Here is a 27,887-nt window from a genome sequence, read left to right as displayed (position 1 = left end):
CAGGAGAAGGCAATGGCAAACCTCCTCTGAACAAATCTTGCCAAGAAAAAACATGATAGATTTGACATAGGGTCGCCATACGTAGAAATGATTTGAAGGCACACAACAAGTGACACTGAAAAACCTGTTGGTGTGGAATAGTGCCTTTCATGTTGTGCTCCCAACTTTAAGTCCTCCAGATGTTTTGGACTCCAGCTTTCAAAAGCCCTAGACAACATTGCCAATGGCTATTTGACCAATAACCAATTTTTGGAATTAAAGTTGAAAACATCTTGATGACCATAGACTGAGAACCGCTCTTCTAAGGGATTTTGTACTTTCTCATTGGCCAGTTTGTTCACGCTACCAGTCTTGCCTTACAATGTGCAGCCACTGGGAAAAGAGTTGAATATGTTCAACTGTGGAGCCTCATATTACATAGCATGATGATGAAGCTCAAGGGTAACAGACTGTGCATCTTAAACATGGCTCATAATCCTTTGCAAAGTACAACAGATCCTTGGAAGGCAAGCCAATGTTAAAAGAGTTCCTGGCAGACACAAGATTTGAAAAATTCCACTCTGGAGAAACCTGGTGCTGTCAAACCTTTGCTGTTATTATTAAAATAATGGCTGATACATTCAAAGAAGAGATTATTGGCTTCCTAGTATCAGATTTTAGAATTAACAAACAATAAACAACATATTTACTTTCTTGGAATAGCAAGGGTGCCACAAAATCAAATTTTCAAAGTACCATATGTACCAAAGTACCAACATGTAGGTGTACAGTTACTTTTTGGGTGTAGTGCAGAGTGGTTTCTAATTACTTTCAGTAGTTACTTTAAAGGGCATTTGTTCAAGAATTTTTGGAGGGGGAGTTTTATATGCCTTTTTCTTTATCAACCCAAAGAAGATTTTCTCCTTTTAAAAAATTGGAAATCATTGGAAAAATACAAGCACCACAATAAATATCAAGATGAGTTATTTTTTCCAGCGCTGCCATGTATAATGGCAACAACTAACTCAGCAAAGACTTCTAACGTGTTACAGGAGCAAACTGGGTTTAAAAAACAACTTCCCAAACGTTGCCTGTGATGCAACTTAAAAGGTTTGTTCTGTGTGCTCAATACTGTATGAGAAACTGTAGGCCTGCACAGACAGTTTAAATTCTTGGTTGGACTGACAAAATTGTGTGAGAGAAAGGCAGGGACCCTTAGACAAGCTGCATATTGTATTAATTGTCACTGCATTACACATCCATGTTTCTGGTTTAAATAGAGGACACAAGAAGCAATCAGGACTAGGACCAATTCATGGGGCATGGAGAGTATCTTCTTTTTAAAACACTTTAACCCTGTGCCACAGACTCAATGACCTTCACCATCCAAACTGCTGTTTTCCCCAGGAAGGAAGCAGTAGGACAAAACAGCAGATCTGGGGGAAGAGTGAGTTGATATTGTTGGGACCATGTTCCATGTTCCATGTTCTCCGTTGTGTGTGAATTTGTGAATCACACACATGCATAGCTGGTTGCTTTTTTGTTTAAACAGACAGCTATACGTGTCTGCTGTAATGTACAGTATGGTGGTATGAATTCATGACAAAACAGATGACAATAAAAGACATTATATACTCTTTGTGGAATCCAGTTTTGATTTTTTTAAAATCTGGGTCCTGAAGAGGAGTAAACCATTTCAGCCACTGGAAGCCATCTCACAGATGGAGCAGAGGGGAATGGAGTGTAGTGGACACTAAGACAAAATATCTGTAGGACAAAACAGAAAAGCAGATGAAGGAACATTAGGAAAGGATCAAAGCTTTCTATGTGATTTTGATAGATTACTGAAATGTATATTTAGTGTAAATAAAGTCTTCTGGTACTTAAGGGATACTGTATTGCAGCATTTACTTTCACAGACTTGAGCCCACTTCATCTAATGCACAGGGTTTTCCTCAGTTGTCAGGGATATTGACAGGCTATAAAAAGGGGAATGTAAAGAGGAAAATGAAAAACAAAATTGTCTGTGACCATTATTTTCAAAATTTCCAGTGGTTGTTGTAGAGACTGAACTGTTTCTTTGTGGCATATTTCAGATTCACCTGCTGGCATGGACCTAAGCAATTGTCGGGAACAGCCAGAACCTACAGGTAATGTCATGTCCCTCCCATCTCTCCACCATTACAAGATTTTTCTCTGCTCCATAGCCATGAGCTCTTACAGATAGTAGTATCAGTAAAAATCATAGATAGAAACTTGATCCAGGATGCCTAATATATGGCATTTATAGAGCATATTTTCTTTCAGGGCACAGGACTGTCGCCTACATGTGAATGTTTTAAATAATTTGCTGCTGCTGTTAACAGTCGAACTGTATTTCTAAATCTAGTGTATTGGGTTTGAAACCAAAAGACTAGGATTTAAATAGTAACTCAGTTTACATTTTTTTTGCTGGATGGTTAAGTTCTTTACTCAACTTCAGTTTTCCATAGCTATAAAACGGGAATATAGACAGCACTCCCTGTTTTTAGCAAACAGAAATATTGCAGCTGCCTAAATGATTTCCCATCATAATTAATTGTTTATTTATTTATTTATTTATTTATTTAAAAAATCATTCCAGATATTCAAGATATTCAGGATGATGGCAATTCCAATACATCCCATGACATGGAAAATATGAACAATAGTGAAGATTCAAAGGAATGTCATTTGACAAACGGAAGAGGGAGAGAAGGTAAACTGGAAACTGGATAATTAAAAGCAAATAATTTGGTAGAACAATATGCTGCTACCTTGAGAAATAATATTTTTTATTTAATTAACTGAACCAACAAAACACGTTATTTTTCTTAAAATGCCCTTGATTTAATTGGACACCATTTCAGAAGAGTTATATCTTTCTCCTGTTTCTCTCATCTTCTGAATTCCATCCTGCCATTTCCTTTCTCTACTAATGAAGTAATACTGAAGTGATAGGGGAAGCTTGGAAAGTTACTATTTATTTATTTGTATGTTTTAGAAAAAATTAAGTGTGAAATAAAAAAATTGAAAGTGACTCTTTTATAAAGTAATTTGTTGCTTGTTCTAAAGTTTTTTTTAAAGTTGTATTTTATTGTCACTATTCCTTGCAGTGTTTAGATAATAGCTTGTTCTGTTGCTTGTAATCCTTCTATTAGTTACTGATCAATTATTTTCAGAGGGGAGACATCTTAGGTAGGGTTGTCAGACTGAAAACTGGAGATGGTTTCTTTGCTTCTAATGTTTGTGTCGATGAAGGAATTTCAGCAGGTGCTACTTCTTACCTACTTGCATGAGAAACAACAATTTCCCTCTGACATTCCCTCTTTACACAACCATTAAAGGCATGGAAGCCCTCACTAGTAGTTGATCTGGAACCTTACACTTCAGATTCATATGGAAATAGCATAGAACTACATAAACCTTCCTGTCAAAATGCCCCTTAAAATGCCCTTTAAAAGTAAAATTTAAAAACAACTAGAAAGCCTTTACTCATTACACCAGTACAGTAACTGCATGCCTTCTCTTTTTTGTGTTACTTTTGCATTGCAACTTCATTAAATTTTTGTTACCCCCTACTTGATCACTATATAAATCACCTTGTGATTTCCAAGGTTTGGTGAAAGTGAGGTGGAGAGAGATGTAAGTCAGAGATAAGTCTCACACAGCCATATCCATGTTGTTAGACTGCAAATCCCTACAGCCTTAGCTAGTGTAGCCAATGAGGTGAGGAATACTAGGAGTTGCTGCCCAGCACATCATCCATGATTCCCACTTCTAGTTGAGACACAGGCAAAGGAGGCTCAGGAGCTTACTACACATGGCTTTTAAACTGTGATTAGAGCTGGAGAAAAAAGCAACTTTGGTGATGCTTATTGCACAATGATGCCTCTGACTCATAGCTGTTGTGCCCCCCAAGTGCGATTAAGGTGTCCCTTTTCATTGACAGGAAACTCGTCAATGACCTCCCAATTGCACTAGTCCTCAAATGTAAAATGTTGCAGCTGGGACAGTTGCAAGACTGGCAGTGCCAGTGTCTCTTCTTCTTCTCCCCTGTACCCTCTCCATCTCACTATTCCCAAGCAAGCGGATTCCTTTTTTTTCAAATCTATTTTTCCTTATTATTTTTTTCTTTTTTGTACTCTGTGGAAACCATTAGAGTTGCACTTTGCCAGAAAATATGGTAGAGCCATTTCTCTGCAGCACCTCTGGTTGTTGCAAGAATCAGCAATGCATGGCATATGAAACCACTGTGCTGCGAGCTGTTGTATTTGAACCATGAGCTAGGATTTTGAAGGAGAACATTAAGCTCTCTGGAGATGAGAATGAGCACTTGTCAAGTGTGATGTCAGCTCTGGCAAAATTTTGTAGGATGAAGACAAGACATTGGCTTTGAAATGTAGCCACAAAGACTGTTCATTTTGTAGTCTGAGAGAATCTAATTAACTTGCCTTTGCTACCACTACTCTGAAACCTTGTTGATGCTATTTTACCCTTGTGTAAAATAGTTCTCTGTCTGGTTTTTTAAGAGGGAAAGTAGATTGTTGAGAAATAGGGGCAGAATTAAAAAGACATTGTGTAATGCTGAATACAAAAAGAGGGACAGGGCAGAGGTTGCCCTATAACTGAGCAGGATGAAGCCGCCTCAGGTGGCAATGGAGCCAGGGTGGCAATGTAGGAGATGAGGAGTGTGGAAAACAGTTTCTCTCTTCTCATGCTGAGTTGCGATTCATTTCAGGACATATATGAAGAAACGCCCAGTGAGCTATACTCTTTCTTTTTAATTACCAAATACCAAAATATCATGAGCCTAATCTTCAATGAGGTGGTAAACTTATGAAATCATAGAGTTGGAAATAACCTAAAAGGTCATCTAGTTTAACACCCTGTAGTCCAAGAATAGATAACTAAAGCACCCTTGAGAGAATGTCTTTTTAAAGACTTCCAATGAAGAGTCTGCCAGCTTCCAAGGTGAGCCATTCTATTGTCAAACAGCTCTTACCATCAGGAAATTCTAATGCTCAGCTGGATTCTTTTTTCTTACCATTAGAATCAACTGGTTTATGTCCTAGAGGTCTCTGGAGCAGCAAAAAACAGGCTTGCTCCATTTTATACATGACATCCCTTCAGATATTTAGAGAAGGCTATCATATTCTTTCTCAATTTTCTCTTCTCAAAGCTACAACTACCTGATTCCTTAAGCCATTCCTCACAGCCCAGACCATTTCATACTGTTGGGGGAGAGGTGGATAGCATGACTTTCACACAGAAGAATGCCTTCTAATCAGAATAATAATGTATTTCAGAGGCAAGTTCTAGCCAAGTCTTCTCCTTGCATGGAGAATTTTCCACATGTTTCAAATTACATGTTCTAGAAAATTAGCTCTGGCTTCTTTTATTTTTAATGGAAAAAATATTTTCATATCAAGTGCAACTTTTCTTGCAAGTCCCACCTTCTGAAAGTGCACATCACACCACTTGAAGATGCAAAAGTCTTATTTTTCATCTGATTATTTTAACAGTGAAGAGTTTGAGAATGTAAATAAAAATCTTCCATTGATCACCGTCAGTGCCTATTAGAAAGGCCAAGCAATGTTTTAACTTTGAAAAATATTTTTTTTGCACTATCATTAATTAATCTGGAAATGTTGACTTTATCATCCTTGTAACTGTGGAGTTAGCAGGACAGCAACTGTCTGCACCAAGACAAGAGATAAGAAGCTAAGCTGATAATGAGGGAGGCCATGAACTTCCCCTTTGGGTTGCTCATTATGGTGGCGTAAGCTAAAAAGGAAAACAGCACTGTTTTTGTTTCTCATAAGGTGCTGTCAAGAATGACATATCCATGTATACCATACATTTCAATTTGTGCATTTTGCAGTGCATGGGCCTCCTCTTGTAGAAGTCTTTAGCTCTGCTACTTATGTGTAGAAGTGTTCCTCTTGTTGCACTTAACTTGATGGTGGGATAGCTTATGTGATTTGTCAGCAAGCAAGGACCCGTTCCTGGCTGCACACTGGAAATGTCACCCTTCCCCAATCATGGTTTTAAACCACCTCAAGGAGCTTTTTTCAATCCTATTGTTCATATGGCATAAACCATTTTCAGATTTATATTTCCACTTGTACAAACCCCATTTCCCCAATCCAAAGTCCCATATACCAACTTTCCTTCCAAAGTCCCATATACCAACTTTCCTTGGTTTTCTGACTATTGGCTACAGTTATGAGCCAGAATATCACACCCAGGGTTTAGGAAAAGAGGTTATAGTGTAGCTTCTTTATCACACTCTCTCATCATTCCTAGAGTCCTCACAGATTTTCACTGTCCTCCTGGTAGTGCAGGGTAGAAAACCTGTAGCTTTTATTCTAATTCTAAGCAGTCCTCTAGCAAGAGTGAACTGTCCCTCCCATGGCAGTTGACTGAGTAGGTTGTAAGGAGGAGAAAGAAAAAGCGATGAGAGATAAACAGGACTTTATTACACAAGGCAGTAAGTTGGAATGAAACCAAGATATCAGAATATTTGCCCAGTACTTATCACACAACATTGTGTCTATGCAGTTGCTGCTTTGCATTTCATTTGTTTCTGCAGTGCACCTTTTCATTGTTGGGGAGAACCCATCAATAGGCTCCTAATGTCACTCCTATTCCATTAGCCTCTTAGTGTGATAGTTCCCTTCAGCAGTAGTGATTCATGGTATTCATATAGCATGAGTGGGGCGATCCTTCTCCTCTCATTCCTTCTTCTTGCAGGCAGGCTAAGGTTGTTTTTACACTGTATTTTTCAGGGTTTTTATTTTTATTTTTGCTGTGATTGTGTAGTAATAGCAGAATAATAATTTTTAAAAATGGAAGGAATGGAGTCAAAACACTATCCTCAAAGGCACACATGCAATGAAAGACATGAAAAGTGGGGTATGGAGAATGAGTAAGGCCACATTTTAGTTGTTGCATCAAACCAGGCCAAACTGTAGCTTTATGGTTCTGTTGAAGTTTTCAGTATCTCATTTGCCATCCTAGACTTTATGCTTGCACAGTAAAAGGGACACAATAGAAATGTCTAGGCTTTGGGCTTCGAATTCAGTTGGATTGGTGATGGTGATATTTTGTGGGTATGAAAAGGAGCAGGTAGAAATCAGGAGCAAGTTAGGAAAATTTGGTAAAAGCTCACTCAGGTGCTTGGCTGGGATTCTAGCCACCATCACCTTAGCAGACATGTGGCTGTGCTGGTAAAGGAAGTGCTGTATTTTTAATCAGAATATTACATCTCTCATATCCTGCCAGTGGGAAAAGGAACAGGATGGTGGTGGTGGAGAGAGCCTATTGAGCAACTTCAGCAAGTACTTTTCTGCAGAGGTTCACTTAGAAGGGGATTTTATAAAGGATTAAATACACACAAAAAGATGGTGGAATATACATTTACTGTATTGGCACTACCTTCCTTAGATTGTGGTTTCTGATTTGAAACTCACAGTCAGGGCTGTGTATTCTCTGTGTCTTCTTGTTTTTCTTTTTTTAAAAATCCAACTTCTTTACCAAGGAGATCAACATGTGCTGATTATGACTGGGTTGGGTTGGGGTTTCTTTGGTCTACTGTTGTCAATATACATGGTACATTATGAGCAAAGATATACTTCCAGATATAAAAAATATCACTTTTGTGTTAGTGTGAAGAGGAGGGAGGTGAGGGAGAGACCAGAAGCTATCATATTTATTATTAATTTTGCACAGGTTTTGTTTGGATATGAAAACTGAACTTGAGGCCTTTAAAAACACAAAACATGAGCTTACAGAGTTCCTTATATTGGTTAATTTAGGCCCGATACAGACTGGCACAAATTGCTGTGCTCGAGCCAATTTTTGGACTCAGTAGGGCTGGGCGTCCATATGCTCCCATCCTAACTGCGCCCATGTGCCATCTTGTAGCGGCCCTACCCACACGGGTCACGTGATGATGATGCATCGGCATCCGCGCCCTCAAACAGCACTCTCTGGTAGCGCCGTCATCAAGGCCCACGAGTGCCATTATGACACGCCTAAAAAGGAGCTGCTCTATGCGGCTTCTTTTTAGGGAGCGTGTCGGTGCTGTGCGGTGCGGTTGGAGCTGCGCTGACAAGAGGTAAAGACGGGCAGCATGGAGCCAGCTGTCTGTAACCCCCCCCCCCCTTAACTCAGTTTTGACTACATTAATGGTTCTCAGCCTTTGGTTCTTCAGATGTTTTGACTATCAAAATCCCTGACTACTGATTGGGGTTTTTGAAAAACTATCTAGAGGCTGAAAGTTAGAGCCACTGGTCTGTTCTGACATTTGCTGGCACTCTTAGGTTTGTTTAGTCCAGTGTCTAACAAGGTTTTTATCTATGTAGTTTGCCTCTTCATGAATGGAGATGTTGACAGCTGAGACTTTGTATAGTAAAAATCTCCAACTGTACTTACTCTGTGAGTAGTAACTCTGAAGATGCCAGCCACAGTTGCAGGTGAAACGTCAGGAATAATTTTTTTCAGAACATGGGCATGGGCATCCGCATGCTCAAATGGCATTCGCTGGAAGTGTCATCATCAAGGCACACAAGTGCCATTATGGCACGCCTAAAAAGGAGCTGCTCTAGGTGGCTTCTTTTTGGGAGCGTGCCGGTGCTGTGCAGTGCGGATGCCAACCGCGAAACCCTTCAACTTCACTTGGAAAATTGTCAGCAGGCCAGATGATCTAGGGTCTGGAAGGTTTGGAAACAATCAAAGTATTTTGTAGAGCCAGTGTGGTGGTCTGGTTTAGGTATTGGACTAGGACACTGAAGACCAGAGTTCAAATCCCTGCTCAGCCATGGAAATGAATGACTTGAAGGCACACTACAAGTATTTTGTTCTTCATTCTGAATTGGCATTGCTTTGGGTAATATACCTTCTCCAGTGGAGGCACAAGTTTGTGTTTCAAAAATTCCTGTTCATGCCCTCTCCTGATCTGCTTAGCTAATTTATTAATTGTTTCCTAAGGGTCGCCCCCCCCCCCCCCAAGGTGAACTAAACTGTCAGCAAGCATTCATGCTTGTTAGGGAATTCAGTAAGTTTTGTTCTTATTTTTAGTATGTGAAATTTCCACCAGGTGCTCTGTTTGGGTTCATTGAGGCATTGCCAGTCAGCACACACACATGAACACAAACACATGCCACAGTTGGAGGAAGCCCAACCAGGTGTCACCCCTCCTCACCCCTACACCCCTAGTGATGCCACTGTTTCCAATACTTCCAATCAAACTTTTAGTAGTCAAAAGGGCATGAAAAATCCATTTCCATGGACACTTCATTTGTTTCCAAGATATAGGTAAATAATCGAAAAGAACGTGCACATCTTTAAATATTAAAGTACTCCAGCAACTTCTGTTTTAGATAAAAAGACACTGTGGTGGCCAATATACCCGAAACAGCCCTTTCTGCTGCATGAAAATTTAACTGAAGACTTCTATATTGTTACTTTAACCATTAGTTAACCAGAACTGGGCATTTCAATTCCATGTTCCATTCCTGTTGTAAACCTATTGTGTCATATTAATTGATTCATAACAGAAATTTATATACATACATACCGTAGTTTAGAAACGTGGTCAGCCTCAATTAATGTCTCTAATATTAAGGGAACCTCAGAAGCAGGACTACAGGGCCAAATCTGCTTTCTAGAAAACGTTTCACTTGCAAATACTGCCATTTTGCTGACAGAGATAACTTAAACTTCTCTTGCAGTGGTGAGAAGGGTAGGAATTCATCATCCCCACCAAGTATTTGATTAAGTAACAGTCTCTTTATCTGCCCATCCCTTCCATAGAAACATGCTACATTTGTGTAGTGCAAAAAGATCCCTAGATACTGTGTAATGGAGATGAGCTCCAGACCTAATTTCCAGTCAATAGTTATGGTAGCACTTATTTAAAATAGCTCTTTCTTTCTTTCTTTCTTTCCTTCTTTCTTTCTTTCTTTCTTTGTAGACTATGTATACAATATTCACATAGGAATAGGAACTACTCAGAAGAGCTTGAAGGTGCTTTTAGTGTCATGTGTGGATATACCCTAAAAATCCTGTTAGGCTAGAATCAGTTCTTAATCCACTTCTGCCTGTCTGCAGTTTGGTTTCTAATTTGTAATATCTATATATAGATTGTTGTCATTTGGGCTTTTACTGCTCAAGACTCCTAAAACTAATTAGCTGCTGTCAAAACATTGTTAGGCCATTTAGGCATGCTCACTTTTTTTAATTGGGTAGTTAGGAAATGGTGGCATACAAATGAAGTTACTATATATACCGAATATGTATGGAGGGAGAACCCATCTGGTTGGCTGAACATCTGCAAGGATGAGGTCTCTTTATCTCTGAATTGTTCTAGTAAATCAGATATGACATTAACTCATCACATTATGATGATTAAATTCCTTTGTTATCTAGATGGCTTTATGCATCCTCGTTTTTATTATTTTCTTTAATGTCACATGTGCTGACTTTTCTGCAACTGTGAACCCATATCATTTGCAAACTTTGCAATCCAGTGAGATATGAGGGCAAGATAAAGCTTCTTTATGCATGAGTGCAAAAGGCCTGGAACGAACAAACAGAGGGGAACTGTTCTTTATTGCGGGGAACACATTGCCTGAGTGCTTTGTGAGATCTCTTTGCAAGCTCCAGGATAGTTACTGTTTGTAACATGCTGTCAAGATGATGGTCATTGCTTGTATGTCAAAGGTGAGGTACATGTAGCCCTCTGGATTAGTGCATCTGAAGCTACCAGATGTGGAGGACTGTTGAATTTTCCTTCCTAGGGTGCCAGGGACTGAAGCCAGTGGCTCAGAATCAGCACCAGTTCATGGATCACCACTTAGAGCAGGGGTAGGCAACCTGCGGCCCGTGGGCCGGATGTGGCTCGGCGAGGCCTTGGGACCGGCCCCAGCCCAGTCCTGCCACCGATTGCCACCGGGGCCTTTGGCCTCTCGCGCGAGGGAGCACGGTGGGGCAATTGTCTATAGAAGCCTCAGAAACATGCATTTATCTTAACATTTTTTTAAAAATCAGCAAATTTTGTCGTGTGTCCTCCATTTTTTAAAAAGTGTCCTCCATTTGAAAAAATTTTTCCTACATCAGTCCCGGTTTATTTATTTATTTAATTTTTAATAAAATATTTAATTATTTATTTTTTGGCTTCGGCCCCCCCCTCCAATTGTCTGAGGGACAGCAACCCGGCCCCCGGCTCAAAAAGGTTGCCTACCCCTGACTTAGAGCCTCGCCACACTGCAGAAATAAACAGTTTGAAACCACTTTAACTGTCATGGCTCCATCCTATGCAATCCTGGGATCTATAATTTGGTGAGTTATTCAGTCTGGCCTGTCAGAGAGCTTTGGTGCCTCACCAAACTACAAATTGTAAGGTAGCATCATGGCAGTTAAAGTGGTGTCCAACTGGTTTACTTCTGTAGTACACAGTAGCACTGCTCTAGAGGTTGTTAGCCTTTAACACCTATTCAGCATAACCAGGGGACAAGGATAATGGAAACAATAATGTATCTGAATGACCACTGCCCCCCCCTTTTTGATGTAAAGTAAGCATATTTTCAAAAGTTATGTCTTCTGATCCAGCTAACTGCATAAACAGACAGCACACTCTTCAACTATCTAGCTTTGGTAGAGATAGTCCCAATTAATTCTCTACTGTCCCACCTTTTCAGCGGCATTTGCAGTGTACCAGTTTTTCTCTCCTCCTCTCTCTTGCTCCCTTTGTTTTCAGCTTACTTCACTTGCTGAAAACCAAGTTCAAAGTGCAAACATAGTTTGCATTCAGTTAACTCAGCAGGAAGAAGAAGACCAGAGGGAAGAACATGCTGCCCTTCCTGTAGGCTTAAGCAAAAGCACCATGCTGCAGCCTCTCCTAGCTTGTGTATTTTTTCTCATTAATTTGCCATCTTAACCACACTCTCTTGCTGCTTAGCTACATGTGTCCCAGTTTCCATCTGCGAAATGTTGAACTGTGTGGGAGCATAGTTTTCCTTTTAAGTTCCTTATGGATTTAAATTTCTAACATAAGATTTTGTTTTGTTTGGAATTCAGTGAGTGATCTAGATTCTAGCACATTTCCTATTATAAACAGTCTGTGAAATGTCCGAGTATGTAAAAAAAATATTTTAATTAGATTTCTCCACTCCCATGAGTATTGAATACTATTCCCATAAACCATTCCAGATCAGGACTGTTCATCTACCTTAGTCCAAAAGATTAATTTTCTCATGTTCAGTTCAGGCTGTGCATTTTTCTTGTAGTGGGGAAAGGATTTAGCCACCTATAAACAGGTGTGGAAACCATATCTCTTCTTGGAGCTAATTTTCTGTGAGCGTTGGGAGGATGATGAGCAATAACAGTCAAATTTCAAAGGCTGATAAATGGGAAAGGGCAGCTAGTATCTCCTCCTTCATTATGGGCGCTATCCTAAATAGGTTTACTGGCTAGGTAGGCTCTGTGATTTCAGTGAAGCTTCTAACTTCATAGAGTTACTACGGTCTAACAGCACAATCCAATGCATGCCTATTCAGAAGTTAATCCCATTGAATTCAGTGAGGGTTACTCATTTTAAGTGTATACTTGGTTGCAGCATAATTGAGAGAAGCCTTTAGCATTCCCAGCAGACAATGCCTTTATGTTAATATTATATACATACATACATACATACATACACACACACACACACACACACACACACACACACATATATACACATATCTACACACACACACACACACACACACACACACACATATATATATATCTCCCCAGGGATAGCCATGTTGGCTACATAGCAAAGTACAGTGCCATTCAAAATCCACAAAACAGTGATACTTTTACTGGGCCATTCAAAATGCACATTACACACATTATAAGTGTTCAAAGCCCCACTGGGTTCTTCATTAAGCAAAGGCATTAAAAACTGTACAGAAGAAAGAATGAGGGGAAATGACAATATTAGCCATAACCTTGCATTTGGTGAAGACATTCTGGTTGTTGTCCTAAATTCAGGTGGTACTGAAGGGTATTCATGCAGTTGGGTCCTTACTTCTGGCCATGTGTGACCTAGGAGAGTCGATCCAGACAGTATACTTTAAATATCATTAAATGCCATTAAAATCTGTTTAAATTCCAGTTTTAAGTTGTGAGTGTAACATGTAGCCAGAAAAGGCTTCAAGGTCAGATAATGTTGTTTTCTATGCAGATTAAAACCCAAATAGAATTGCTATACTCCTGAAATAAAACACTGAGCAAGGCAGGGCCTCAAAAAAGTCTACCATGTGCGTAATGGTTATCAGACTATTTCTTAAGAACGATTCTTTTCTCACAGTTCCTGCTTTCTGTCCTTTTTACATGGCCAGCACATGTTTTCCGCATTTTTCTTCTTCTCTAAAGTGCCAGCATGCAAACTGAAAATCACTCAAGCTTTTGTTTGGAGGAAACTTCAACAGCCGGAGCATGGCAGAGGTTTCAGTCAGGAGAGCTCAGGTGCATCCTTTCAGTTCCTTATCAAAAGTTATCAAAGTCATAGATGTAGTATGCAGAGGCAGGTGGCCCTAAGGGAAGTTAAATAGCAGGTATGTTCCCCTGGGGGACTTTTAGAAGAATGTGCTGTAAGAATTATACATCTGTGCACGACTTCCCAGGCAAAAATCCCTAAATAGGAGAAGAGTGTTGTTTCGTACTTCCACTTCTCCTAGCAGGGGCAACATTTGGCACTATCAGTTTCCTTGTGAGAAGATGGTACAGTACTGGAGACTTGTGGCTTCATTTGTAACATCTGTTTCTTTAGAGTATCCAACCTCAGCACTGGATAGCAGGGAAGGCCCCCAGGCAAACAGTGCTGCCCTATAAAGCAACATCAGGTTCTGAAAAGCAACAGCTTTCTTTAGAGACCTTCACACCAGACTTTTTCTTGCAAGATGTCTTCTTGTCAGCCAGCTGTAAAACTCAGACCTTCCCCACACATACTGCACCGGTTATTTTTAACTGCCAAAATGCATCTCCTTTCAGTCTCACCCAAACAAGTATTCAGATGCACCTCAAAGCAAACATCTCCCATTAGGTGATGATATTACAGAAACCTTGAGGGCAGGTTGATATGCATATATGCATATAGGTCTGGGTGCCACTTTTATAGCCTAGCCTCACAGACTACTGAAAAATAAAACAAAAAACCCAAAGTGGCCAGAAATCCACTTCTGGTTGTTAAAAATAGGTACTCTTAATGTAAAACAGTACAGGGAAACCTTGCAACCTATTTAAAAGGTAAATCGTTCCCCCTTGAGCAATTAATCTTTTGGGGCCAGCAAAACATTGGTCTGCAGGTGCTAGAGGTGTTGAGTGCTGCAAAAGTATCCCAGGGATCAATATAGGTACTGTAAGTACTGTACATCAACACTTATTTTAAAAAAGGAACCATCTCCCAGTGAAAGACAAAAATGTAACCTGTCTTGGAATCACCGGTACTCTATTTTTTTTCATCCATCAGCCTTTATTCTGAGCACAAATAGTTATGCCTGCTAGAATTTTGTAATTTCTTTGTCATTGTTTTCTTTTGCATCATCCTTTCTATCCTTTGTTATGTGCCCCTAGATTTTACCCTCGACTTACCCATGGGTCATATCAAAATCAATAATTTTGACCCCAAAACTTGCCCTCGATTTATACATGAGGTTGACTTATAGTCGAAACTATACGGTAAAAGTGGAACGGTAGAAGTGGAACGGTTAAGTGGAAGCTATTGTTTCAGCCATTGTTCAGTCTTAGAGCCTATTCTGAATGCCAAGAGTACTTGTGTGGTGACAATGAAGGAGACGGCTTCTAAGGACATGCTGACTATATACCTCCCACTAGAATAAGTACCACTAATATACCCTGTATGGCCAGGAGAGAGAGTTTTTAATAAAGCAGAAAATAAGGCTATGCTTGGACCAAGGTAGAATCAAGACAATATATTTCAGTTTCATTTTTTACAGTCACAGACTTGTTAAAACAAAGGAATAAAGACATGTATCATTAAAAATATAAAAGACTGAACTAATTTCCTAAATAGAGTAATTCTTGCTTTCTGCTATGCTGTTTTGATTTATTATGAGAACTATAACTCTCAATGTCTTCAGACTAATAATATTACCACTTTCATTATCTTTTTCACGAATCTTGAATTCCTATGGAATTGGTCTATCTTTAAAATAAATTTTAAAAAATGTAGACTTTTTGCCATGTATTTCTTCCACAACCTACTCAGCTACAAATGGAACCACAGAGTCATGTGTTATATCCCCAAGTGAATGCCAGCCAATGTTTGTTATTTCAGAAGTAACGATAGTCCCTGGGATTATTTTATTTGCTAAATGCAGAAAATGATTTTTTCATTCTAACTATAAGAGCATGATGTTGGGACTGAGAAAAATTGAGAGAACTAGATTTTGGTGCTTTAACACTGTTTCTCATTTTTAAATGTTGTGCATTTTATTCCTTCCCAATTAAATTAGCATTTATTCATCTGACCGTTTTAAGAAATAATCCGTAAGGAATATATAACAAGCCACTGGCAGTTCAAATTGCCAAGCAGGAGAAAAAAGCCTGTTTAAAAACCTCCAAATAAGAAGACTCTATCACACTATGAGGGAGTGTGTCCCACTATCAAACAGCTCTTATTGTCAGGAATTTCCTCCTAATGTTTAGGTGGAATCTCTTTTCCTGTAACTCACATCCATTGTTCCTATTCTCTGGAGCAGCAGAAAACAAGCTTGCTCCATCCTCAATATGACATCCATTCAAATACTTAACCAGGGCTATCATATCATCTCTTAACTGCCTCTTCTCCAGACTAAGCATACCCAGCTCCCTAAGTCACTCCTCATAGGGCATGGTTTTCAGACTTCCTCTGTTCTATGTAATTGATTCTGCTGTTATCTGTTTTACACACACTATTTTGTTTCTGCTAGCCATAGACAGGGTTAGGAGTTGGACAAGGCATGTCCCGACAACTGGAAAACAGGTGTGAAACAGACGGGCTTAAAAAGCCAGCTTTCGGGCATCTTGGGGGCATGATGTACAGATGACATACTCCCCCAAGATACCTGGAAGATGACTTCAAGCCGCCCAGCTGCCCGGATGTGGGTCAGCTTCCAGGTGCTTTGGCGGCACTGCATTTATACACCACACTCCGCCAGAGAGCCTTAAAACTGGCTTCTAGCCATGGTGGGGAGGAAAAGGTGGCTTTTTGCCAACGCAAAAAGGAGCGGCTATTTGCCATTTCTTTTTTGGCTGGCAAAAAGTCATATTGGGGCCATGGCGTGCAGTTGCCACAGTCCCAATCCGCCTTCAGAAAGGGCAGTCTGTTTCACTCCTTAGTTAACACCTATACAGTATTGATTGTATAAAGACTATCTTAGAAACATAAAGGGCGCAAATTTTGTCATGGTATCAATGAAATTTAATGGGGGGGGGGATGAAACATGAGATTTTTAGGCAAAGACATTAAAACCAGATATATTTAAGGATGTCTCGGCGATGAGTTGTGATATTATTTTATTTTATTTTTTTAATGAAAAGCAATTTTGAATAGACAAATGAAAGGTAGCAGAAGAAGAATTGGAGGAAGAGACCATTCCTTTCCCACAACTGGTGGTGGTGGTGGTGGTGGAATAAGGAAAAGTGAGTGGAAGGTAGAAATTGTCAGGATTCCCTGTTCAAAGTGCCAGAAGACACTCTTGGTGTGTGTGTGATTGTGAGTGTGTTGGTGTGTGTGTGTGTGTGTGTGTGTGTGTGTGTGTGATCCCATTCAGCATACTAATAAATAAGGAAAAATAGACCATGTATTTTATCTATTTCTTTGTTTGTTTTTTAAAGTGTGTGGACATAGAAACAAGAAGGAGCAGTCCATGCTGCATCCACACTGCAGAAATAATCCACTTGGACACACCGTAACTGCCATGGCTCCATGCTATGGAATTCTGGGCTTTGTAGTTTGTTATGGCACCAGATGTCTCTAAATGTCTCATAAAACTACAGTTCCCAGAATTCCACAGCATTGAGCCATGGCAGTTAAAGTGTTCTCAAACTGGATTATTTCTGCAGTGTGGATGCAGCCTCAAAATGACATTATATGTAGTTGACTGAGATGGCACTAGTTGCTAATTTGGATGAGCCCATAGTCACTTAGTACTAATTTTGTAGTACACTATAGAGACTTGTGTCTTTTCCCCTCCTTGTTCTTTTTTTACTACTGTGGGTAGTTGTGCCCAAGAGAAAACTGAATGCCAAAAGGACAGGTGTTACAATGGCATTACACTTGCAATTGAATCAAAACTGTCTCTAAAAATGTTACAAAAATACAGTATGGGAGAAGCAAAGAAGAAAATTGAGAAAATACAATATACAATACTTGGGGGTCTTTTTGAACATGTCTCTCATCTCATGTGCCCCCAGGCTCAGAAGATGGCTTCCCTAAAGTCAAAGGGGAATACATTGAAAAAGAGGATGATGTTTTGAATTCTGAGTCAATGGAAACTCGAGTAGAGCCTGGGGTCCTTTACAACTGCCGGCAGGAGTACGGAGAGTACGACAGCGTTGAACTAGAGAGGCATGCTGGGCCTTACGACCTCATCAGGCCAGCTGGTGGAAAACTCAGTTGTGACATTTGTGGATTGGGCTGTGTCAGTCTCAACGTTTTGATGGTTCACAAACGCAGCCACACTGGTAATTATTCTTAGCCATCCAGGACAAGGGGCATGTTGAAAACGTTTGATTTAAGGATGTTCTATTAACCAGTAATATGCTAGTAAGATAGTAATCCCTGTCAAAATTTTCAGAAGGTGCTTGTGGCTTGCCATGCCATGCCATGCCATGCCTTGACAATTACGAGCCACACTCAGGAGAGTGACTCAGTGGTACATTTAGAAACACAGACAATAGCAATAGCAATAGCAGCTACATTTCTATACCACTTCATACTGAACTAAGCAGTATCTAAAGCAGTTTACAACATATAAGCTAATTGCCCCCAACAAGCTGGGTATTCATTTTAGTGACCTCAGAAGGATGCCAAGCTGAGTTGACCATGGAGCCCCTGGCTGGAATTGAACTCATAACCTTGTGACTGTGAGTGAGTGGCTGCAGTGCCGGCAGATAATGAGATACCCAAAGACTTGGTTACTATAACTTTTATACACTTTGCATGTAAACTTTTCTGGTAAAGTCCACCACTGAGTTAACTTTGGGAACAGGGAGATGTGCTACAATTTGTATTATATGCCTTTTTGTAGAGATTACAATGTTGTATAAATAGCAATTAAATGCCTTTTTCCTCCTCCTTCCTTAAGGAGAGCGACCCTTCCATTGTAATCAGTGTGGAGCCTCCTTTACTCAGAAGGGCAACCTTCTCCGTCATGTTAAACTTCACACCGGAGAAAAGCCATTCAAATGTCACCTTTGTAGCTATGCTTGCCAGAGGAGAGATGCACTCACCGGTCACTTAAGGACACATTCTGGTAAGTGACTTCAAAAAGTGACTGCAGTTTTTCTTTGGAATGGACCAATTTCCTTCCCTTCTTTTCTTACAATGCGTCTTTCAAGACCTTTGCACTCCCCACAACTATGAGTAATCATTTTGTAGCAGGAGATTACATGAATGCCAACTAACCACACACAAGGTTAATAAAGTCATTGATACTGATGTGTTCCACTTTTGGAGAAGAAAGTGGTGGAACTAGCAGTCACACACATCCCACCAGCTTTTTATAAGCAGTGAACAACATAAACAAAACTGATGGCTAGTCATAGTAGTAATCAATAATGTTACGTTATGTTTTTGCAAGTTTTATGTTGGTTGACTGAGCTACTGTGATAGAAGAGAATGTTCATAGATGGTTTGTTTAGTATAGGGCATCAAAAGACATTAATATACATGCTATAGGGAAAGGAGTAACTTTGTGATGCCCACTGAAGGTGGGAAAAGGCAGGATGCCCCAGGAAATAGGAAAGCCAGGCAATAAGGGACCTAGAACCAAATAGTTGAACATTCAAAGCAGACAGTAGACTAGGAATGAGAAACTAGTGTTAAATGTACAAGAAAGCTTGTGGAAATTGGAAGATACCAATGAGAAAGAGAGGTGGAGGACTCTGAGGAAACTTCATAGAATGTTAGGCCAGTGGATACTGCATGTTATGATAGAAGGCTTAAGAAAGATTCAAGAAAGTGATATAAAATGCAAAACAGGGGTCCGGTCCAGACAGACAGGAAAGGACGCCCTCGTCACATGCGAGGGGCGGCGCTTCTAGATGCCCCTCTCACGTGATGAGGCGTCAAAATGGCGGCGCCCTGTATAGACGGGCGCCGCCATTATGACATGCCAGACGCATAGTGTCCGCACGTCGCGGCACCATTACGATGTCTCAAGTGCGCCACTGGCGCATTGTGATGTCGTAATGGCGTCGCAAGACAAAGGGAAGTCCTGCGGTCTGGAGGCTGCAGCTTCCCGCGGACCAAAACTAGGTGCCGAGAGACTGTCCTTTTTGGACAGTCTGTCCTGCGCCAAAGACAACAAAAGGAAGAAATAATAGTGAAAAGGTCAGATAGGGCAAAACCTGCCATAGGCTTCAAAGTCAGGAGGGGTTGTGGACTGCTGGCAAAAAGAAGTGAACAGGCAGAGGAAGGTTGGGTGGGTTAGGAGTGTAAGGCAACAAGTGGTGTCCTTATTAATTATGAATTCACTTGGTGTCTCATAATAAAATATAATAATCTGGATCACAAGATATTCGCAATGATTTTGGCAAATAGGTTAAAAAAAAATTAAAGATTCATGAAGATCAGAATGGATTCATACCAAGTAGACAAATAAGATTCAATATGAGAACAATTATCAATTCTTTGGAATATTATAAAACAAATAAAGAAAAGAAATACTTTTGATTTTTGTCGACGCCGAAAAGGCGTTTGACAATGTAAAATGGCCCTTTCTGTTCGAAACGCTTAAACAAATGGGGGTTGGGGACAATTTCTTAGGAACTATAAAAAACATCTACAAACATCAAAAAGTTTATATATCAATAAATGGAGAAAAGACATCAGAGTTCCTTACAGATAAAGGGACAAGACAGGGCTGTCCCTTGTCCTCCCTGTTATTTATTTCTGTTCTGGAAGTCCTTTTAAACTCTGTAAGAGAAAATTCAGAAATTAGAGGCATAAGAGTAAAAAATAAGGAGATAAAATTAAAAGCTTTTGCGGACGATTTAGTTTTAATACTAGACAATCCCCTAAAAAGTATGGAAACATTGAAGCAAGAATTGGAAACCTTTGGAAAACTAGCGGGTTTTAAAGTGAATAAAAATAAAACTTGTTTATTAACAAAGAATATTAATAAAAAATAAAGAAATTTAATAGAAGAAAAATTGGGTATTGTTTGGATGAAAGATTGGTGTGAACAGTGAAATAAGTAAATCAAATTCTATATTATAGAACAATATAACATTCAGTACGGTTGGCATGCATATGTCTGGTACGATGGGCTTAAAAGGAATAAAGTCTTTAAGGATCACTTATTAAGCCAAACATTAATTAATAACTGACTAATTGTAAAACAAATGTTTTATATTGGGCTTCCCTTTCGGGTCTCCCCACAAGAGGCCCTTTTAGGCCAATGGGAGAAAGGTCGGAAGTGGTTTATGTACAGAGATATACTGACCTATGATAATGAAGGAAATGTCGACTTAAGATCAAAAAATGAAATTGAAATTAGAACAAGCTCTCACATAAATTGGTTGAACTATATTCAGATTAAAGAAAGATTCATAAAGGATGTGAATTTATTTGGTTCTGAGAAAGAAGATAATGAATTGGACACTGTCTTAATGGAAGATGAAGGGAAAAAGTTATTAAGCAAAATCTATAATATCTTACTGAAAAGATCTTTAGAAGAAGTGGAAATTAAGGATTTCTTTTTTTTATTATTTTAATTTTTATTTTTATCAACAGCAGTAATAAAGACAAAACAAAAATGTTTTTGTTTTTGAAATTAAGGATTTCATGATAAAATGGGCGCAGGAGCTGGGGTCCAACTTAGATTTGGAAAAATGGGACAATGAAAGATTAAAAACAAAGAAATTTACTGTCGCACAATCATTAAAAGAAAACTATTTTAAAGTTGTAAATAGATGGTATCTCACACCATGTTCATTAGACAGAATATATAAACTAAAGGATAACCGGTGTTAGAGATGCCAAAAGGAAGTGGGTACATATGTGCATATGGTGGCATTGCCCATTTATAAAGTCCTTTTGGGTAAAGATTCATCTGGAAATTAAGTTGATATTAAAAATTGGTTTTGATTTGTTGCCAGAATTATATCTGCTAAACATGACCTCATTACTAGGCCTTGATGAAGAAAGGAAATGTTGGAAAATATTATTATATTTAATATCTGCGGCTAGAATGATAGTAGCAAAGAATTGGAAATTACCATTTACTCCTCGCATAGAAGATTGGTGAAATGAAGGAACTAGATAGATTAACAGCATTATTAAACAAAAAAGATATGGCTTAATGGGAAAAGGACTGGGAAGCCATGATATTTCATTTGACTGCTGCTTAGAAACAGGTTGCTCAAGAAACAATAATCTTATACAGTGGATCCTTGTTATACGCTGGGGTTTGGTTCCAAGATCCCCCGTGTATAACAAAATCCGTGTATGCTCATGTCCCATTAAGTATAATGGCATAGCAAAATGGTGTCCCTAATAAAAAATGGAACATCAAGGTAAATTTATACTTTTTTGGAACATTTCAAACCGTGTATGCTTGAATCCGTGTATAAAAAATCCGTGTATAAGAAGGACCGACTGTAGATTTTTTTGTTAATATATTAAAACTTACAGTTTCTTAGGAAAGCTTTATAAATAAGCTTATAAATTAATAGATTTATGTTTTGATTTTATATGTTACTTATGTCACACTGGATGAATGCAAGCTTTGTAAATAAGGTATGTTAGTATAAATTTTTTTAAAATAAAATAAAACAATAAATAATAATAACATATTTATTTGCATCCCGCCTCTCCCTTTTGAGGATTGAGGCGGGTAACAGGAAACCAATATAACAATTATCCTGCTCCACCTTAATTTCTTCTATGTGTAAGACAGCTATGATTGGGAGAGAATGAGGGACATATACTGAGGAGCTTAGCCCACAGCAATATAGTGACTTACCACTCCTGATTTGAAGCCAAATTCTGCCACCTGGTTTTGTCGCATGGCTTTTGCCCCCAAAATCGCCATCTGGGTACAGCCCAATTTTAATACTGGTTCCTGAACTCACTCAAAGCTCCCGAGTTTGAGAAATGGCCACCAAAGTGAGTTCAGGGACCAGTGTTGGAACTGGACTGTACCTGGATGGCAGTTTTGGGTGCAAAAGCCATACGATAAAACCAGGCTTCAAATTGGGAGCAGTAAGTCGCTTTATATTTCTGTGCACTAAGCTCCCGAGATGTTTTTGTCAACTATTTAGGTGTCCTGGCAATTTAGGCATCTAGAATTTTTCCAGTCCTTGGTTCAGCCTAGAAGGCTTGTTCTAAGTATGAACATAATTATAATATTGAGGACTTCCTATGTTAACATTTTTGTTAAATGACCCCCCCAAAAAAACCCAACCTGTGGATTTCTTATTTTTATTTTTTACTTATTTCTAGTGGAAAAACCATTCAAGTGTGAATTCTGTGGAAGGAGCTATAAGCAAAGAAGTTCATTGGAAGAACACAAAGAAAGATGTCGAACGTATCAGCAGAATGCTAGCCTAAATGAAGCTGGTAAGCTCCTTAACATTTAGCTCTGTGTAGAAAATTCTTAATTAAGCTGGCATGCTGATGTAGTGCTTCTGAAACAGAGTCCTATGATTAATAATCTCCTTTTCTTTATAAGATATGGGAGCCTATGTGACTATTTGGACAGGTGGAGGAATTAAAATCATAGACAGATAGTGAATGTTATGAATAGCTAGGAAAAACCTGGGGACCTGGACACGATGTTTTCTGCAACAAAACTCTCTGTCCCTCCAGTGAATTCAAATATGAGTGGAATTTCCTCTTCTGGTTCTTGCTAAAAGGTACAAGGTCCTTTTTTCTAGAAGAGCATGGAAAATTTGCATTCTTGGGAAAAGAAAGGGGAATTGGGGAGGCCAGAAGGAGGCTGCGGACAAAAAAAACTAGCCTTGAAAGCTCATATGAGCCAGAATCCTGCATTGCATTTGTACATTTCCCCAGGTTAAGCTGAGGTGGAAAGGAAGTACAGCACATCTATTGCCATTGTTGCTGGGAGAAGGCAATGGTTCATGGCTGGCCAAGTTCTCCCAAACTTGCTTCCCCATATTGCCCTAGGAGGCTCAACAGTGCCTTATCCCCCTGAAATGGGAATCTAGAAATGATAATGCAGATAATATCCTTTGCAGATCTTTGAGCCTTCCTCCAGCCTCCTTCTGCCGCCTTAAAAACCTGCTTTGGGGGGCTGAAAAACTCTCCAGCACAGGTTTTCAGCAGTGGAGAGGCTGCTGTAGGAAGGGGACAGAAAACCTTGATGCAAACAGTTGATTTGGGCCATTGTTTCTTGTTTAACATTTCAAGTTACACCTCAGCTACACCAAAATTGGAAATTTAGAGTTAAATTACAAATATTTCCTAGCGTTCATTTCAACTCTGGTTGGAACACTTGATTACAATACAGTCATGCAGAGTCAGAACAAATGTTGCTTTGGTATAATCAGTTGATGCGATCCATAGAACCTATGTATTTGTTTCCTTACAAAATGGTGGATGAAAAAAATAAATGGAGCTGTAGCACATTTAATTTTACTAGTTGGAGAAGAAAGTGTGATGATTTTTCATAATGTTTGTCTTTTCTGGGGTATATCACTTGCCTTAGACTGCTTGGCTGCTCCTCTGGAAGTTGTCTTGGTAAAAGGTTAACATTTGTGACCACATGGCTGAGAAGGAAAGAAAAGCACCCTGCATGCAACATGTAACTCAGATGTGGCTCCCCTGCCTGATAGAGATTCTTATCAGGCCATTAACGGGTTGTCTTGTTCCGTGCTCCATTCCTTTTAGTTTGACCGCACCATTTGGTGTGACAGGAAGCAATGGTGCTCATTCAGGTCTCACTTCGTACTCTTGAGGTTTTGTTAACCATACCTTCTCGCTCTGAAAAATGTTAGGCTGTGGGCTTGGGGTGACAGAAGTCACGTGTCGGGAAAAGTATGAATTGCTTCCCATAAAGGGACACTATTAGGTGACACTGCTAAATTGAAGGACCATAAGTTATCCAGAGACCAAAAACGAACAAACAAGAAGTCTGTCATAAAGCAGCGTTTTCTGATGAGGTTCACTTCTTTCCATCTCTCTTCTTACTGGCCTCCTGTTCCAAGTAGGGATAGAAAGAAAATTTCATTTTATTCATCTCTCAGCCAAGAAAAGGATTTTATAGCATTCGAGAAAACCAGTTGAGAAGAAAAATGCAGCATCATGATTTTGACTCAGATGTTCTCCTGGTATTCTGTACAAAAGTCTTCATTTTCTTTCACAGAAGGGAGAAAACTAAACAAACTAAATTATTTGCCCTTATAAAAAACTATGAGATAGCCGAAAATTTAAATCCCCTGGCTTTCCATGACATCCTCTCACCTCTACTACCAGACAAAGCAGTCTTTTACTTCCCTGATACTACCTGTACTAATACTTAACATTCTGAGTCAGCATTCTCATTTCCACTCTTAGATCTTAGAAGAATTATTTCTCCAGACTACAATTCCCAGAATATCCTTGCCATCATGGTTAGTGGTCAGGCTAGTTGAAAGATTTGAGAGCTGTAGAAGTAACTTTTCCCAGCACTGCCTGGGAAGGTGTGATCATTTGATGTCACAGTGGTAGTTCAGTAAATGTCTAGGGAGGTTGACAAAGGGTTGTACCCCACTCTTTAAGGACCAATTACACTGTTTGGGGATTTTTCTACATATAATTGCAGATGCTCAAGCTGTGAAATGTGATTGTGAAGGGTAGTGACTTCTTGATATTGGTTCCTACTTGAAGAAACTTGGGCCTATACAGACAGGCCAAAATAAAGCTGCTTTGGGTCACTTTGGATGTATGCGGTTTAAATGACACAAGCATCTTGAGAGGCCAGAAGCTGCACCAAAGCTGCACTCCAGTCCTTAGGACTAGAGCGTGGCTTTGGCACAGCTTCTGACCTCTTAGGAAACATGCATCATTTAAACTGCATACCTCCAAAGTGACCCAAAGCAGCTTTATTTTGGCCTGTCTGTATGGGCTCTAAGTTTCAATTTATGTCCATCAAGTGGCACCATTTAATCAGGCCCTAAAGTTCAACTTTGGTCTGTGTTTGACTCAGGAGTCTATTATAGCCATTGTGTAAAATGTATCTGCATCTGCTTCATTTTAATTGTTAATTTTGATTATTATCCATATTGTTTTATTATGGTTTGTTGTAAGCCACCTTCAGAGGGTTTACCCTGAAGAACAGCAGATTTTACATAAATAAATCCATAAATTTGTATTTTTAAAAAATTATTAGGATTACCATCTTGGCTTGATTACTAGATTACATTTTAGTTCATCAGCAGAACCTGATTAAACAAATTGGAGAAATATGGTCTTAAATGTATGTGGATAACATGCAAATATATTTCAATATAACAATTTCATTAGCTGGTAAATTGTCTAGCATCTACCAAATTAAATTAAATTAATTTATTGCTGCTTAAAGCAGCCATTCATAGACCAGTGCAATTCCATGAGCCATCAGTTGCTGGTCAACAAGGAGTTTCCCGGAGATGTATGAATACTGTAATCATATATGGTACAAATAAGGTATTGGTCTCTAGCATATTGAGAGTAGGGGGGAATGGTGATCAACCACTTCAGATAGTTCAAGAAGTCAGATTGCAAGTTCCTACTGGGTATTATCAGACTTAATTCACCACCAATGCTGCCAGGCAGTTGCAACCTGGCTGCCTCCCTGTCCCAGGCACATCAGAGGCCATTTTTCCAAGACGGCAAGCCCCCGTTTTGGAAAAGCGGCCTCTGAAGCCTGGGAGGCAGTTGGGTTGCAATCACCCGGCAGAATTGGCGGTGAATTAAATCTGATAATACCTGGTAGGAACCCACAACTTGACTGTATCCCGTTGGGGAGCAGTCGGGTTTTTAGTAAGTGCATTAATTTCCTATTATAAATGGATTGTAAAGGTACATACAGCATGAAACCTAATAAAAAGGTTTATGGACTAGTACCTTCTGTGGACTTATTTGAGTTTGTGAGACCAGAGCAGGACTGTTGAGCACCAGACCTCTTGGAGGTCTCTCATTCATAGAGTTGCAACAAGCTGATTTGTTCATAGGGGTTGTTTCGTTTCTTCCTCTTTCATAACTTTTTTCCTTACTCCCCCTCTAATATATCCTTAAGGAGCCTCTAGTCCTCCTTTGAGAAAGTTCAAAGAGCACAATCCATGTGTATGAACATGTCTGCATACAGAGGAGTCCCATGCCCAGCAATTTTCTGTGCCAAATTCCATAGGAATTCCCAGGCCAAACTTCCATGGTGTGCATACCCTTACATACCGTCTCCAAATTACATAAGAATTAACCAGGCATAGAATTCTTCAACAAGAAAAGCTGTGCCCATTTGTCCACATTAATTATGCAATGTAGTCGATTTGCATTATTTCTCTTAGGTTGCGTAATTTATTCTGGTTTTGCTAGTCATTGGAGGGGCACCACTCTCAGCCAGTATAATCCCTATTCCTCTACCTCTTTAGATTCTGAGATTTCAATAGATTGTCCACACACTTTTTTGCAGCCAGTGGCGGGTTATAGACCGCCAAAAAATACGTATTCAATACGTATTAGGGTTAGGAAGGGGCGGTGCTTCCGCACCCCCCTAACCCTAATATGTATTCAATACGTACAATATGGCGGCGGCAGTTCCACATGACCGCCGCCATATTGACGTAACGGACGCTCTGCATCCGCATGTGGCGCACCGGAAGTGATGCTGCGAGTGCGCCTTTGGCACTTGCGGCGCCTCTTCCGGGGCCCGAGAAGGAGCGCAAATTTCCACGCTCCTTCCTCTGAGCGTCCAGGAGCCCCGCGGTGTGGCAGCTGTGGCTCCCAGACGCCGCAAGCGGCGGTGGCGGAACAACGCTGCTTCTCGGCGGTATGTAACCCACCATAATGTCTAAAAATGTGCTTTTAAAAGAAGAAAGAGAGCAGAATTCTGCAACCTGTTGTCATATTATCTGTTTTCTACATTTCCACACAATTGTGGAATATGCAAAACCTTGATGTACAGTATTGGGAACTGTGTTTTTTAGTTTGAAAAACGTGGTGAAAATGAAACAGTCACAGCCATGATTAATCATGCTCCCTCCTCCTCATCCATTTTGACTAATTTCTGTAGTATGGTTTGGGAGATGAACCCTTTGCTTTCGGTTTCAAAATACTGTGTAAAGTGCAAACCAGCAAATTAAATAATCTGCCTGCTTTGTGACTAATTTCAATGCCAGTTCAAATATGTCTGAGGTGAGGTTAAGACTGAACTGTCAAAACAAGCAAAGGATCAACTCTCCAGTTTCTTATATGGCACTATATTATCTTTTTGTAGTTTATGTTATTGTATCAATTTTATTAATTTTAAGCTCAAATTTACTTCATTTTAGAAGGCTTCCAAAGAGATAAATTTGAAAGAGCTAGCAATTGCCTTGAGAAATTGGCCTAAGAAAATTGGCTTAAGAACATGAATTTGGTTTGAGAACCTTTGTTCTAGGTTATGTTGGTCCCTTGTTGAATAAGATTT

The 27,887-nt window shown here is 39.6% G+C and overlaps 1 protein-coding gene across 3 annotated transcripts in view; it reads left to right on the top strand.

Annotated features, from left to right (window-relative positions):
* The window catches only part of IKZF3 (IKAROS family zinc finger 3), a 46,940-nt gene that overhangs the window by 7,231 nt on the left and 11,822 nt on the right, over positions 1-27,887 (top strand). For 2 of the 3 annotated variants that reach the window (XM_042470954.1, XM_042470955.1), the window contains exons 2-6: positions 2,076-2,129; positions 2,603-2,716; positions 17,470-17,739; positions 18,363-18,530; positions 22,724-22,840. In XM_042470954.1, coding sequence (XP_042326888.1) covers positions 2,076-2,129; positions 2,603-2,716; positions 17,470-17,739; positions 18,363-18,530; positions 22,724-22,840 — 723 coding nt within the window. Of the gene's footprint in view, positions 1-2,075; positions 2,130-2,602; positions 2,717-16,601; positions 16,696-17,469; positions 17,740-18,362; positions 18,531-22,723; positions 22,841-27,887 lie in introns of those variants that run through there. The other variant, XM_042470956.1, reaches the window with a different exon arrangement.

Source organism: Sceloporus undulatus, chromosome 6, assembly GCF_019175285.1.
Source record: "Sceloporus undulatus isolate JIND9_A2432 ecotype Alabama chromosome 6, SceUnd_v1.1, whole genome shotgun sequence".
Lineage (NCBI taxonomy): Eukaryota > Metazoa > Chordata > Lepidosauria > Squamata > Phrynosomatidae > Sceloporus > Sceloporus undulatus.
Note: the sequence above shows the minus strand (reverse complement) of the source record. Positions and strands in the feature narration are given on the sequence as shown.